At 38.1% G+C, this 13,976-nt stretch overlaps 3 protein-coding genes across 3 annotated transcripts; 2 read left to right on the forward strand and 1 right to left on the reverse strand.

Moving 5' to 3' along the window:
* Positions 1–348: 348 nt before the first annotated feature.
* Positions 349–1,094, forward strand: LOC125502923 (isocitrate dehydrogenase [NAD] subunit gamma, mitochondrial-like; the record flags this gene model as incomplete). The annotated part of the gene is given in 1 exon segment (XM_048662416.1): positions 349–1,094. A coding segment is annotated over 1 exon segment (225 nt), but the record flags the coding sequence as incomplete, so codon positions are not given.
* Positions 1,095–3,641: 2,547 nt separating this feature from the next.
* Positions 3,642–9,521, forward strand: LOC109542411 (nuclear pore complex protein Nup93). Its single transcript, XM_019911631.2, has 13 exons — positions 3,642–3,964; positions 4,714–4,894; positions 4,950–5,243; positions 7,186–7,328; positions 7,380–7,548; positions 7,606–7,760; positions 7,818–8,013; positions 8,065–8,278; positions 8,334–8,480; positions 8,533–8,756; positions 8,810–9,049; positions 9,101–9,307; positions 9,363–9,521. The coding sequence occupies exons 1-13, from the start codon at positions 3,798–3,800 to the stop codon at positions 9,480–9,482; spliced, it is 2,457 nt and encodes an 818-aa protein (XP_019767190.2). The 5' UTR covers positions 3,642–3,797; the 3' UTR covers positions 9,483–9,521.
* Positions 9,336–12,131, reverse strand: LOC125502925 (ADP-ribosylation factor-like protein 2-binding protein). The gene is made up of 4 exons (XM_048662418.1): positions 11,890–12,131; positions 11,533–11,839; positions 11,385–11,481; positions 9,336–9,583 (listed from the first exon to the last, which is right to left on the reverse strand). The coding sequence occupies exons 1-4, from the start codon at positions 11,909–11,911 to the stop codon at positions 9,497–9,499; spliced, it is 513 nt and encodes a 170-aa protein (XP_048518375.1). The 5' UTR covers positions 11,912–12,131; the 3' UTR covers positions 9,336–9,496.
* Between the last annotated feature and the right edge of the window lie 1,845 nt (positions 12,132–13,976).

A 13,976-nucleotide genomic window follows, 5' to 3' on the forward strand; every position in this document is an offset into this window, starting at 1 on the left:
TTGACCATTAGTTCATCGTACAACTTCTGCATAGCATTTAATTGGGATTGAAGTTGTTCAACTTTATCATTGTCTTCAGTTTTCTCATTGTTAGACACTAATTCTTGGGTAATCCCCATTATAATGGGTTTATTTGGAGTGTGCAATATTGCATTGCTATACAATTATTTTCTATTTTGATTTTGTTTAGTCACAGATAACCGACTACACGCACGTCGATAGAGCACCACTCGCACATTTATTCATGAAATTTTCGAAATTTTCAGTCTGATAACTCTAATACAAAGATTAATATAAAGACTCCCCAGTGAGGAAAAAGTTGCATTCACTCTCTTTGCAGATGACGATAACTTGAACCCCATTGCAATGTTGAATGCTTCAAAGGATCTGCTTCGGTATCTCGGTCTAGGTGACTATGCGGAACTGATCAAACAAGCAATTAAGAAGACTTTGTCGGTCGATAAGGTGCAAACACACGATCTGGGAGGCTCCAATACTAGTGACGAAGTTGTGGAAGCCATCAAAAGTAACATCAGCGATTTGTTGAAGTCGGCGCACGTTAAACTGTTCTAGTTGGCAATTTTTTCACGATATTAAATGATTTCAGTCAAAAATATATTGTAGCGGCCATAGGAACAGTTGCACTATTTAATAAAATTCCCCATATCTAGGAGAAACTTAGCAAAAAAATGCTTTATGTTGATGGAAGCTTTCTGCTTTTATGCCAGATGTTTCATAAGTTCAACTCAATGTCTAATGAAAAAATCATGGGTTTATTACTGTGGAAAATAGGGCTGCTGTGGACGAAGAAATGGGTAACATAACTGGCAGCGTCGCCTAAAGTGATATAATGGTTTTTTTATAATATATTTTAGCGGCAATTTTATGTGTCCAGGCACTGTTAGTACTGAAAATATGCTTTCAATGTCTCAGTTTCCCTAATTTTGGGGTATTTTGCCTCAAAATGTTTGCCGTTTTTTTAAAGACAGACTTTCCTCACCTTTCCTATTACAGATTGAAAAAGTGTGTTCTTATTTCACAATAAAGAGCGATTTATTCATCAAAAGGTAATCAATCGCTTAATCTTAACCAAACCATGTTTTTATTCCCCTTGACTATAAATTGAAAATACATCAGCGATTTTTTAATGAATATTTATTTACAACATTTGTGTTACATTTTTCCATAAATATTTTACTGAAAAAATATGATAAATGCGACCTCATCACCATTCCAAAATTTTGCTGATAAAAATTACTATTTTATTGGAAGCAAGTTGAAAAGAATAAATAGTTCTTTGAGATTGTAATTTTGCTAATTTTTGTTTGATTATACTTTTATTATATTTATAATTTTAGTGGAAACTGATAATTCACAGACTTTATAGCAACTAGTTGAGTCTGAAAAATCCTTATCTTTGCAGGCTTAGAGAATTTTGGAGCAAAAATAAACGTTTTCAGGCAACTGCACCGTCCGTTTCAATTTTTTTTATTTTTCATGTAGAGCAAGGGGAAATTATTAGACTCTATAGAGAATACTTAAATCTAAAGCTGAAATTTGATTCAAATCGCATAAAACCCTCATTTTACAGGTTTAATAAATTTAATTATAAGGCCAGAAATTAAATAAAATAAGGCCAGAAATAAACGTTTTCACACAACTGCACCGTCCGCTCCAAAAAATCATAACTTATCTAGAGGAAGTAGAAACTTGAAATTCACAGACTCTATGAGAGACGGTTGACTTTTATTATTTTGAAAATCTTATTAACATTGTGTAAAACCTTCATCTTTTCAGCCTTCGTAAATTTTGAGCCAAAAATAAGTGTTTTCACACAACTGCGCCTTCCGTTTCAAAAAATCATAACTCTTCGTCTAGAGCAAATGGAACCTTGCAATTCACCAACTCTATAGAGAATATTTGAGTCTCAAAACTACGAAAATTTCATTCAAATTGCACAAAACCCTCATTTTTCAGGATTAACGAAAATCGAACCCAAAAAAAAATTTTTCATACAACTTCACCGTCCGCATTGAAAAATCATAACTTCTTATCTAGAGCAAGTAGAAACTTATAATTCACGTGCTCTATAAAATACAGTTGTCTTTGATTATTTCGAAAATCTTATTAGCATTGTGTTAAAATTTTATCCTTACAGGCTTCGTAAATTTTAGGTCAAAACTAAGCGTTTTCATTCAACTGCACCGCCCGCTTCAAAAAATCATAACTCTTCATCTAGTGCAAGTGGAAACTTACAATTCACCCACTCTATAGAGAATATATTTAAGTCTCAAAACTAGAAACATTTTGTTCAAAGCGCACAAAACCCTATTTTTTTCAGGTTTAATGAATATTGAAGCAAACATTTTTTCCATACAATTGCACCGTCCGCTTTGAAAAATCATAACTTGTTATCTAGAGCAACTCGGAACTTGTAATTCACAGTCTTTATAGCGAACACGAGAATCTGAAAACTATCGGATTTTCGATCAAATTGGAAAAAGCCCTAATTTTTGCCGGCTAAGTAAATATTGGACCAAAAATAAACGTTTTCAAACAACTACAGCGCCCGCTTCAAAAAATCATAACTTTTCATCTAGATCAAGTACAAACTTGCAATCTACAGACTGGGTAGATAATACTCTAAGCTCCAAACTTCGGAAGTTTCATTCAAATCACACAAAAGTCTAATTTTTTCAGGCTCAGTGAATAATGCGCCAAAAAAACATTTTTCACTCAACTGCACCGTCTGCTTCGAAACATGATAACTTCTCATCTATACCAAATGGAAACTTGCAATTCACAGATTCTGTAGACAACACTTCGGACAACTCCGAAAATTCCGTTCAAATCGCACAAAACCCCTCATTTTTGCAGGTTTAATAGATAAGTTAAAGGAAGTAGTTGAACAAGTTGAAGTAGAAAAATTTACGGGTAAAACTCTGTCTTTTACCTTTTTTACCTGAAGAACTTTAAAGTAAAATTTTATGTGCAACGGTGAAACACATAAGCGAAACTATTATGGTTTGGGCGGTGTATTTCCTCATTTAAAATTAAGTCTAATTTGTCTTCAATGAAATGGATTGGTAGACGAGGCCCAAGGTTCTTAAAGTATATACTTTAGGAACTTTGGACGAGGCCTAATTGAGTGGCCACCATAGAGAAAATAAAATAATTATTATTTTACTTACTCTATGGTGGCCACCAAGATCGCCAGACCGAACGCCACTTGATTTTCCAAGAATATTCAAGCATGCTAGAACCCAGGGAAACGTTTAGATGATGTCATGAATTGGAAGACCCGCTATATTGTTGTCTGGCAAACAAGGAAAACCTCTTTAAACCAATCATTCACTAAAAGTAAAATTAAAATTTTAAAACCGTTTTTTATTTAAAGTCGGTACTTTATGCAATCTAACGTTATATGGGGTAGCTAGGGGCTAGAGGCTTCCCTTACTCATGTAGGAACGATTCCGTGGAATTTTGTAAATTTTTTCGCGTTTCTACAATGAATCACTTAAAAAAATCTTAACAAAAATTGTATTGAACGCTCTTAGAGAAAGAGCGGTATACGTCCCCACACCCCCAACTCAATTTTCTATAGCTCAGACTTTAGCCTCTAGGTGGCCTGGACCACACAGATCCTGTGCACAGATCAAAGAGACGCTGAACTTAAAAACATAAAAGTGAGGTTAAATTTGAGCTGAAACTTGCCAAAAAACCGCCCAACTTTGCTGTTTTCCTACGATTCCCACTGGCCAAGTAAATATCGAATCGTTTTCGTTGCTTGAATTAGAATGGCAGACTTTTCGGAGCTGCTACAAGCAGCTGAAAGGCTCACAACCGACTTGGAGGGCACTTCTGATCTGCCCAAAGTCAACAGATCTCTGAAGCAAGTTTTGGAGGCCTCCAATGATCTCTATTCACGTGTAGCTCAGACTGCAGGCTCGAAGGATATTCAAGCGTAAGTTCATGGGGGGCTATTCAGGAATTCTGAGCTACTTTGGGGATTTGAATAATCGCTGTCTTATCTGGTTTCAATAAGCTTGGAACCAAGCAGAGCCAGTGATTTTTTGCTTATAAAACCTTCTAATAGTTCTCCAAGATCATGGGTGATCTTTCAAGCAGTGCCTTTAAGCCAAAAGCATCTAAGAAAATGTCTTTTCCTTAAATATTATCAAGTGTTATTCCATAAATATCATTATCTTGTTATATTGAAGAAAGTTGCCAATTTTTCAGCTCTAAATGCAATTAGTGCATCCGTTACAAAGCTGCAAGAGAGATTAATAAACGTCGGATTTTCGTCTAAATTAGGCAAATTGCTGGTGTTTTTTCCTCAAGTGCAGATATTTTCTGTATACGTTCGACTGGTCCTTTTTTAAGTCAAAGATCGTTTAAAGTTACCTCATCTATGGAGGTTTTGATACATAGTTTATGAAGAGTTTGGATTATAGAGTATGTTTATTGGTTTATAGTTTAGTTCTCTATTAAAGAATGTCACTTAAAGAATTCCGGGTGAAAAGCGTCCTTAAAAGCAGCCTAGAAAATGCACGGGTTTCGAGTAAAATCATCGCATATTTTCACATTGTGTGGCGGAATTTATTAATATATGAAAAAAGAGGAATTTCCATCGTTTATTTGACTATTTTTTGGCTCAAAACATTATTTCTTCTAACTGTCCCCTATGAAAAACTGTGGAATTTTGTAAATTAGGAACCTCTTATTGGGGTCCAAAGGCATAGACTTGCCCAAAATCGTGCAAAAACTCGAGTCAATCAGCACCAAACGCACTTTCGAGCCAATAGAACCAGTGGACGATTTAGACATTGCCAACATCCTGCAGAATGAGATTCGCAACAAGATTCTCGAAGCTTTTGATTCTGGTTACAACGAGGTTAGATTTGAAAAATTATCTACCATCCCAAGCTTTGAATTGCATACTTTTTCAGATGCTGAAATCCACATTTGAGAACGCCTGGGAGCATCAGCAGGCCGAATGGAAGCAGGAAAAAATGAAGATTCTCAATGCCCTGGGCGGCAGATCGGGCCTACCGATCGAAATCGGCAAAGATCAGTCGATTCTCATCGAAAAACCGGCCCCACCTTTATCACACTTGGGTCCCAATGAGATGATCTACGCTTCGAAGATTATCCAGTATAATAACGATTCGGTCAGAGGATTGTTTTCTAGGCCCAGTTTAGTCAACGTATTTTGCGATATTGCAAGCGAATTCAAGGATGGAGTAAGTGCATTTTTGTCACACACTTCTGAGCAACAAACGCCTTTAATCGAACAATTTTTAAGTCAACAGTCAGTCAGTCCATATTATCATTTAAAAAAGCCGAATATCGGAATCGGGGTTTCAGCTTCTTGTAAAGAACGCGCCACTTTACGCGGATGTAAATTTTTTGCATCGCAGCAAATTGTTTTTATAACGAATTATTTAAGTTTGGGATATTTTTGTACTATCAGGGAGATCTCGTTGTGTATGATGCGAGTTTGGTTCCATTAGAGTAAATGGTTTCTTCGTAATGAATTTTTGAACTTTGGAAACTTGTACGTGGAAGTTTTATTTTTTGTGACATGCTCTTCTGAAGCCGGTTTCTCAAAAACCGGTTGAAACATTGGGATGACTATTTTTGCTCTGGATAAAGAGAGCTTTACTTTGCGTGGGATGCAAATTTGCTTCTTTTGGTGTAAATAGTTTCTTCGTAACGAATTTTTAAACTTTGGAAGCTTTTGGTCCAGGTGTTGAAATTTTGCGCCTTGCTCTTTTGTAGTCGATTTCTGAACAACTTATAGAGAGAGCTGAATAAGGGTTTCAGCCCTGAATAACCAAAGCTGCACTTTGTGGGCGATTTTGGTTCTATTCAAATCAATGGATCCTTCATAACAAATGTTTCAACTTTGGAAAGTTTTGCCGCGGGTGTTCAATTTTTGTGCCATTCTCTTCCATAGCCAATTTCTAAAAAATCAGTTAAGATAGCGGGAGAAGACTTTCAGCTCTGTGTAAGAAAAGCCTTGCTTCGCGAGTTATGTGAATTTGGTTCTTATCGAATCAATGGTTCCTTCATAATGAATTTTTGACCTTTGAAACTTTTGTCGCGGGTATTTAGCTTTTGCGCCTTGCTCTTCTGAAATCGATTTCAGCTCTGAATAAAGAGAGCTTCTCTTTGCGTCTGATGACAATGTGGTTCTATTGGAATAAATGGTTCCTTCTTGACGAATTTTTAATCTTTGGAAGCTTTTGGCGCAGGTGTTAAAATTTTGCGCCTTGCTCTTCTGAAGTGGATTTCTGAACAACTAGTTGAGATAGCGGAATAAGGGTTTCAGCTCTGAATAGCCAAGGCTTCACTTTGTGTGCGTGGCGATTTTGGTTCTTTTCAAATCAATGGATCCTTTATAACGAATGTTTAAACTTTGGAAAGTTTTGCCGCGGGTGTTCAATTTTTGCGCCATTCTCTTCCATAGCCAATTTCTAATAAATCAGTTAAGATAGCGGAAGAAGATTTTCAGCTCTGTGTAAGGAAAGCCTTGCTTCGCGAGTTATGTGAATTTGGTTCTTATCGAATCAATGGTTCCTTCATAATGAATTTTTGACCTTTGAAACTTTTGTCGCGGGTGTTTAGCTTTTGCGCCTTGCTCTTCTGAAATCGACTTCTGAACAACCAGTTAAGACAGCGGAATAAGGATTTTAGCTCTGAATAAAGAGAGCTTCTCTTTACGTCTGATGCCAATGTCGTTCTATTGGAATACATGGTTCCTTCCTAACGAATTTTTAATTTTTGGAAGCTTTTGGCGCAGGTGTTGAATTTTTGCGCCTTGCACTTCTGAAGTGGATTTCTGAACAACTAGTTGAGATAGCGGAATAAGGGTTTCAGCTCTGAATAACCAAAGCTTCACTTTGCGTCTGATGCCAATTTGGTTCTATTGGAATAAATGGTTCCTTCTTGACGAATTTTTAATCTTTGGAAGCTTTTGGCGCAAGTGTTAAAATTTTGCGCCTTGCTCTTCTGAAGTGAATTTCTGAACAACTAGTTGATATACCGGAATAAGGGTTTCAGCTCTGAATAACCAAAGCTTCACTTTACATGTTGGGAAAATTTGCTTGCATTGGCCCCAATGGTTCCCTCTCAATAAATTTAAATTTCTTTGTTGGTGTAACGTTAAAAGTTGAATTTTAGAAGGTGAAAGATATGTGGGAAATCATCAAGTACATGGTCCAGTGCTCATCAATCCCGCAATCGGAAGATCCGATAAAGACCCGAAACACCAAGCCGGTGATTCTGAGCTTAGTGCGTCAAGGCCAGAAATACCTAGAGGACAGGTGGGGTTGAAAAATGTTTTAAAATCTAGTAAATTATGCTTTGGTTTTAAGGTACAAGACGTTCATGAATAGCATAATTACGGAAAATCTCACGCACGCCGGAAGAGGCGGAATCCCAGGCACGTACCCATTGGTAAAGAGCTTCGTGGGGCTCAGATTGCAGGGGGAATATTTGGGCTTAAAGGACGGGATGATTGATGATCGGCCTCTTTGGCCTATGGTAGGAACATCAGGCTTAGCAAAAACAGGTTTTTGAAATTGTTTCATTGCGTTTAAGGTGTATTACTGCTTGAGATCGGGCGATCTCCCAGCTGCAATCCACTGCCTGAAGAAAAGCGGCCTAACCGAGTACAACGAGATAATTTCCTTACTGGAGGCAAAGCTGGGCAACCCAAATAACCCCAATATTCCCAAGCTGGAGGACAGTATTAGGTAGAAAACCTGCCAAAAGACCCACGAGTTTTTTCGCTGATATCAATGTATGTGTAGGTTTTCCTATAGAAGATTCGTTCGGAACGAAACCGATCCTTTCAAGAGGATCACATGGTCGGTTTTGGGCTGTTGCGATATTTCTGATGAACATTCAGAAGTCGCCCGAACTGCCGACGATTATCTTTGGCTGAAACTCAGCCTGGTGCGAGCAGATAGTTCTAAGGAAGACTCCATCAAGTACAGTGATCTTCAGGTAGGTAGGGTTCACTACAAATTAAAGTAGGTTTTACCCAACTTTTTGCAGCAAGTTATCTTGGAGGAGTATGGAGAGTCGCATTACGATGCCTTCAATCAGCCCCATTTGTACTTTCAAGTGCTGGCGCTCACTGGCCAGTTTGAGGCAGCAATTGAGTTCCTAGCCAGAATCGAGAGGTTCAAGGTGCATGCTGTTCATATGGCGATTGCTCTGAACGAGCTGTATTTACTGGCTGGGCCTCATGACACTAGTGCACCTCTTCGTAAGTTGCCTATCTTCAAACTGAGCTAAATGCATTCAACTTGATTTGCTGGTAGTTTTCATCGACCCCGCGGACCCAAAGCCGGCCAGACGATTAAATCTGGCGCGCTTGATAATGATTTATGTGCGATCTTTCGAGTTTCACTGCCCCAATGAAGCACTCCACTATCTGTATCACCTGAAGAACTATACAGATTCCGAAGGTAAACCTGCGGAAGAGTTCAGAGTAGATTGAGAAGTTTTTGAGTGTTTTAGGTCAAAGTCTTTTTAAGGTTTGCGCTGTGGATTTGGCGCTGGAAACGAAGGAATACGCACAACTACTAGGAACAGTTGATGGGAACGGGATCAGGAACAAAGGCTTGATTGATCAGTTTATTGATACGCATGTCACTGCAGTGAGTGTGGCCGAAACCATTGCGGCTAATCTAGTGAACAAGGGCCTGTACGAAGACGCAATTGCGCTGTTTGATATAGCCAATGTAAGCTCATTAAGCCAAACAACTGGCAGCAGCTGAAAAGTGTCTGTTTTCAGAACCAAGAGGGAATTTTGACGTATTTATGCACCATGTTGTCCCAAGTGGTTCAGCTGGAGGGCGACCCCAACTCTTTGAGAACCAGATTGAAGAACCAGGCCTTTTACTATGCTGAGCGCATTTCCAGAGAAGGCTTCAAGTCGGAGCGCTCGGATTTGAAGTTTTCCTTTTTCACCCTCAACAGACTGATTACGTTCTTCGATCTGTACTATGAAAAAGAGTTCCCACAGGCCTTAAAGGTAAATGGAAATCCCGATGAAACTGTTTTGCAACGGTAGCGAAAATTACAGGTTTTAAATGACATAAAACTGGTGCCGTTCAGAGAGGAAGAGCTCAAAGACCGCGTGTTCGATGTTACCCACAATTTAACTTCGAATGTTGCCAAAGTTATTCCGGATGTGCTCCTGACGACGATGAACATGCTGTTTGCTCAGTATCAAAAAATTAAGTCTAATGTTGAGTTCATTCCGCGGTTCCAAGAAGGGCCTTTGGAAGCAGTAAGTGAAACTATGGAAAAAATGAATATCCCTTAAAACTCGTTTATTCTCCCAGCAAATGTCTTATTTGAGGCAACAGGCCAAGACTATCACGAATTTCGCTGGGATGCTTCCATATAGAATGCCAGGCGACACAAACAGCAGACTGGTGCAGATGGAAATTCTGATGCATTAATTAGATGTTTTTTATTACTGAATAAACGCCGTTTCTTGATTCAGGCTGTATTTTGTTACCAGAATGTCTTTGGAAAAATCCACTCCTTTTCCTTCTTTTACCTAAAAATTAACTTTTAGTTTTTCTGGGAATTTACTGGGTTGTTCGGAAAGTAATTTGATTTTTCCGCGTTAGAGGATTTATTGAATGTTCTTGCATCCAGTTTCACCCTGAAGCCGCATCATTCTTTTGAGAGTTGGTATAGCAAGGCTTATGTATGAAAAACTCCTGATGATTCTACGCATTATCGGTTGGTACTGTTTTACAGATGGGAAGCGAAAAAAACAGCATTTTTGCCATATTTTACATTCTTACTAGGGAGAAGAGAACCGATGTGTATGGAGATGAGCTTTGGCTGCGTGTGATGTGAACATGGTTCTAGTCCAAGAAACGGTTTCTTTATAATGGATTTGTAAACGTTGGAAGGTTTTGATGCGTTTTTTTTCTTTTTGTTCGTCATGTCCTTCTGAAGCCGGTTTATGCGCAACCAGTTGAGATAGCGGAATACGGGCTTCATCTCTGGATAAAGAAGGTATCAGTTAATATGTGATGCAAATTTGGTTTTAGTCAAATCAATGGTTCTTTCATAATGAATTTTTAAACTTTGGACAATTTTGGGGCGGTTGTTTAGTGTTTGCGCCTTGCTTTTCCGAAGCCGATTTCTGAACAATCATTTGAGAATGCGGAATAACGGTTTCAGCTCTGGCTAAAGAAGACTTCACTTGATGTGTGATGCAAATTTGGTTCTAATTGAATCAATGGTTCTGTCGCAATGAATTTTGAAACTTTCGAGTTTTGGCGCAGGTCTTTAATTTTTGCAAATTGCATTTACGAAGCAGATTTGTGAACAACCAGTTGAGATAGCGAATTACGAGTTTCAGCTCTGGATAAAGAAGGTATCAGTTAATATGTGGTACAAATTTGGTTTTAGTCAAATCAATGGTTCCTTCATAATGAATTTTTAAACTTTGGACAATTTTGGCGCGGTTGTTTAGTGTTTGCGCCTTGCTTGTCCGAAGCCGATTTCTAAACAAGCAGTTGAGATCGCGGAATAAGGGTTTCAGTACTGGATAAAAAAGACTTGACTTGATGCGTGGTGCAAATTTGGTTCTYATTGAATCAATGGTTCTGTCGTAACGAATTTTTAAACTTTCGAGTTTTGGCGCGGGTCTTTCATTTTTGCRCCTTGCAYTTACGAAGCAKMTTTGTGAACAACCAGTTGAGATAGCRAATTAMGAGTTTCAGCTCTGGATAAAGAAGATATCAGTTAATATGTGAWGCAAATTTGGTTCTGTTCGAATSAACGGTTCTCTCATAATKAATTTTTAAACTTTGTAAAGTTTYGRCGCGGGTCTTTAAYTTTTGCGCCTYGCACTTCCGAAGCCGATTTGTGAACATCCAGTTGGRATAKCGAATYACGAGTTTCYGCCYKCGATAAAGAAGGCATCAGYTTATATGTGGTTCAAATTTGGTTCGATTCGAATCGACAGTTCCTTCATAATTAATTTTTAAACTTTGGAAAGTTTTGGCGTAGTTGTTTAATTTTTGCGCCTTGCTTTTGATCAGAAAGAGAGAGTTTCACTTTGGTGTGGAGGTAACAAATCACTTAGAGTATTTTTGTCTTGGGAAAGAATGACTATTTAATAGTCTATTTATTTCTTATTTGAAATGTATGTTTTATTTGCACGAAAAACCGAAATTACTTTCAGAACAACCCAATAATTATTTTTGCCAAAGTCGCTTTCTAGAACTGTCTGGAAGACTTCTCCATTGTTTTTTCTAGGCATTGCATGGGCAAAGCAATCGGTGGTAAATTCTATTGCTGAACATTGCTGGTTCTGAGCATTATTTTAAACTACTTACAATTTTGTAGTCCAAAAACATGCGCTTGAAATTGGCAAAGTCCCAAAACGTGGACAACATCTCGTAAATTTCCCCATCCAGCACCTCGGGGTGTTTTCTAAACATCAAAGTCTGCATAAAAATTTCCAGACCTCATCAAATCACTCACTCCAGCTCCATTTCAAAGCCCCGAATATCAAACCCCGGTATACTGCATGTGAGCTGTTCTTCAATGTATTTTTCGACCGTGGCCTGGTAGCTGTTGAAGATTTCTGTGTAGACCAGCCGGTTTTCTTCAACTTCGCTAAATTCTCTATAATGCTGCTCCAAGAAGCCGCTCTGTAGCTGAGCAAACGTTTCGCTGATGATGATGCTTTCAATGCATCCGATGATTTCCGCAAACGATTTTTCGGCGGTTTCCAAACAGTAATGGGAAATATCGAGCTCGTTTTGCTCAATGCCGTTGCCCAGTTGACCTAAAACTCATCTGTTAAAACTGGAATTTTCTTCAGTTGAATGCGCTAACAGTTACAATCCACTTCAGTCATTTTGTCGACAATTCACGCAATAATTTGGGTAAGTGCAAGTCAATACATTAAGTTGCGATGGGAACCGTAAATCTAACACCAGGGCTGCGTTCAGAAGAACGTAACTTTCCAACTCTAACAAGAAACCCTAATAATCGTGTTTTCTGCTTTGGTGAAGATTCTCGCTGATTTGGAATGTTCGCAATGGTTTTCTTCTCTGAAGACTTTCAACGCTGAGGCTAAAGTGGAGCACACCATGGCATGTTAGTTTCGGTAAAAATATTGATTCAAGCGCGTTTAACCCACATTCACGGCAATATCGATTCCAAGATATCGTGAGAAATATCCATTAAAGCGCCAATTTCGTTGTTCAGTGAGTTGAACAATCTGAGGAATCAATGGACTTTGAATCAGTTTTCCTCAGTTGCTCCTTATCCAAACAACCGTACAAGCCAGCTTGCTTTCCAGTTAAATCAATGCGGAACTATTAGACGATTTGGCAAAAAAATGGTGCGAAAACGTTTCAAGTTTAACTGTGGAAGAGTGTTAATTCCCCGACATTGTTCTTCCAAGTTTTGCGCCCCCCGATACGCCACTGGACAACTGGCTAGTTCCACCTTAGGTAAGATGCTCATTTTGTTTTAACTAATTTACTTCCTTTTTGATGGAAAAACTCTTCACTCGCTGGTACATACTGAGGAAAGATTATCCTCAATATCGAATAAGTTTCTTCTTTGTTCCGTTAACTTTTAGGGTACTTTGGAGGGCTTGAAAAAGTGCCAGCCGCATTACAGGGGCGCCAAGACGACTGGCGGCTGACCTACTAAAACCGCCCCAGTCTAAGGAACTGATTTCTCCGGCAAATAATTCTTGTAAAAACTGCAGTTCAGATATAAGAATGCGGGTTTCAGCCTTCGGTAAAGGAAACCTGAGTTAACAAGTTTTAAAAATTTGGTGCCGTTCCAACAAACAGTTCTTTTATAATGTATTTTCAAACTGTCGGAAGTTTTTTGAGGGTTTTTCGTTTATACATGATGCTGTTCTGAAGCAGGTTTTCAAACTGCTGATCGCGATATCGAACTAAAAGTTGCAAATAGCGATAAATAATACTTCAGTTGTTAAGTGATGCAAATTTGGTTCCAGTCCAACCAATGGTTCCTGACTAATACATTTTAAACTTTCAAAAAATTATCGGCGGTTTTTCGGTTATACATGATGCTGCTTTGAAGGAGGTTTTAGAACTGCTGATCGCGATATCGAAATAAAAGTTCCAAATATCAATACATAATACTTCAGTTGTTAAGTGGAACAAATTGCTTTCCATTCCCACAAATAGTTCGTTTGTAATACATTTTCAAACTTTCAAAAAAATTTCCGCGGTTTTTCGTTTATACATTATGCTGCTTTGAAGGAGGTTTTAGAACTGCTGATCGCGATATCGAAACAAAAGTTAGAAATATCAATACATAATACTTCAGTTGTTAAGTGGAACAAATTTCTTTCCATTCCAACAAATGGTTCCTTTCTAATACATTTTCAAACTTTCAAAAAATTTTCGGCGGTTTTTCGTTTATACATGATGCTGCTTGAAGGAGGTTTTAGAACTGCTGATCGCGATATCGAAATAAAAGTTTCAAATATCAATAGATAATACTTGAGTTGTTAAGTGGAACAAATTGCTTTCCATTCCAACAAATGGTTCCTTTCTAATACATTTTCAAACTTTCAAAAAATTTTCGGCGGTTTTTCGTTTATACATGATGGTGCTTTGAAGGCGGTTTTAGAACTGCTGATCGCGATATCGAAATAAAAGTTAGAAATATCAATACATAATACTTCAGTTGTTAAGTAGAACAAATTGCTTTCCATTCCCACAAATGGTTCCTTTCTAATACATTTTCAAACTTTCAAAACAATTTTCGGCGGTTTTTCGTTTATACATGATGCTGTTGTGAAGCAGGTTTTAGAACTGCTGATCGCGACACCCAATAACAAGCCTACAGATGGCAATGCAGAAGACTTGAGGTGATAAGTAGTGCAAATTTGGTTCCATTCCAACAAATGGTTTCTTCATAATATATTTTGA

Source organism: Dendroctonus ponderosae, unplaced genomic scaffold (genome assembly GCF_020466585.1).
Source record: "Dendroctonus ponderosae isolate FM_Combo_2020 unplaced genomic scaffold, Dpon_F_20191213v2 Dpon_F_20191213_11, whole genome shotgun sequence".
In the NCBI taxonomy this organism is placed as follows: Eukaryota; Metazoa; Arthropoda; class Insecta; order Coleoptera; family Curculionidae; genus Dendroctonus; species Dendroctonus ponderosae.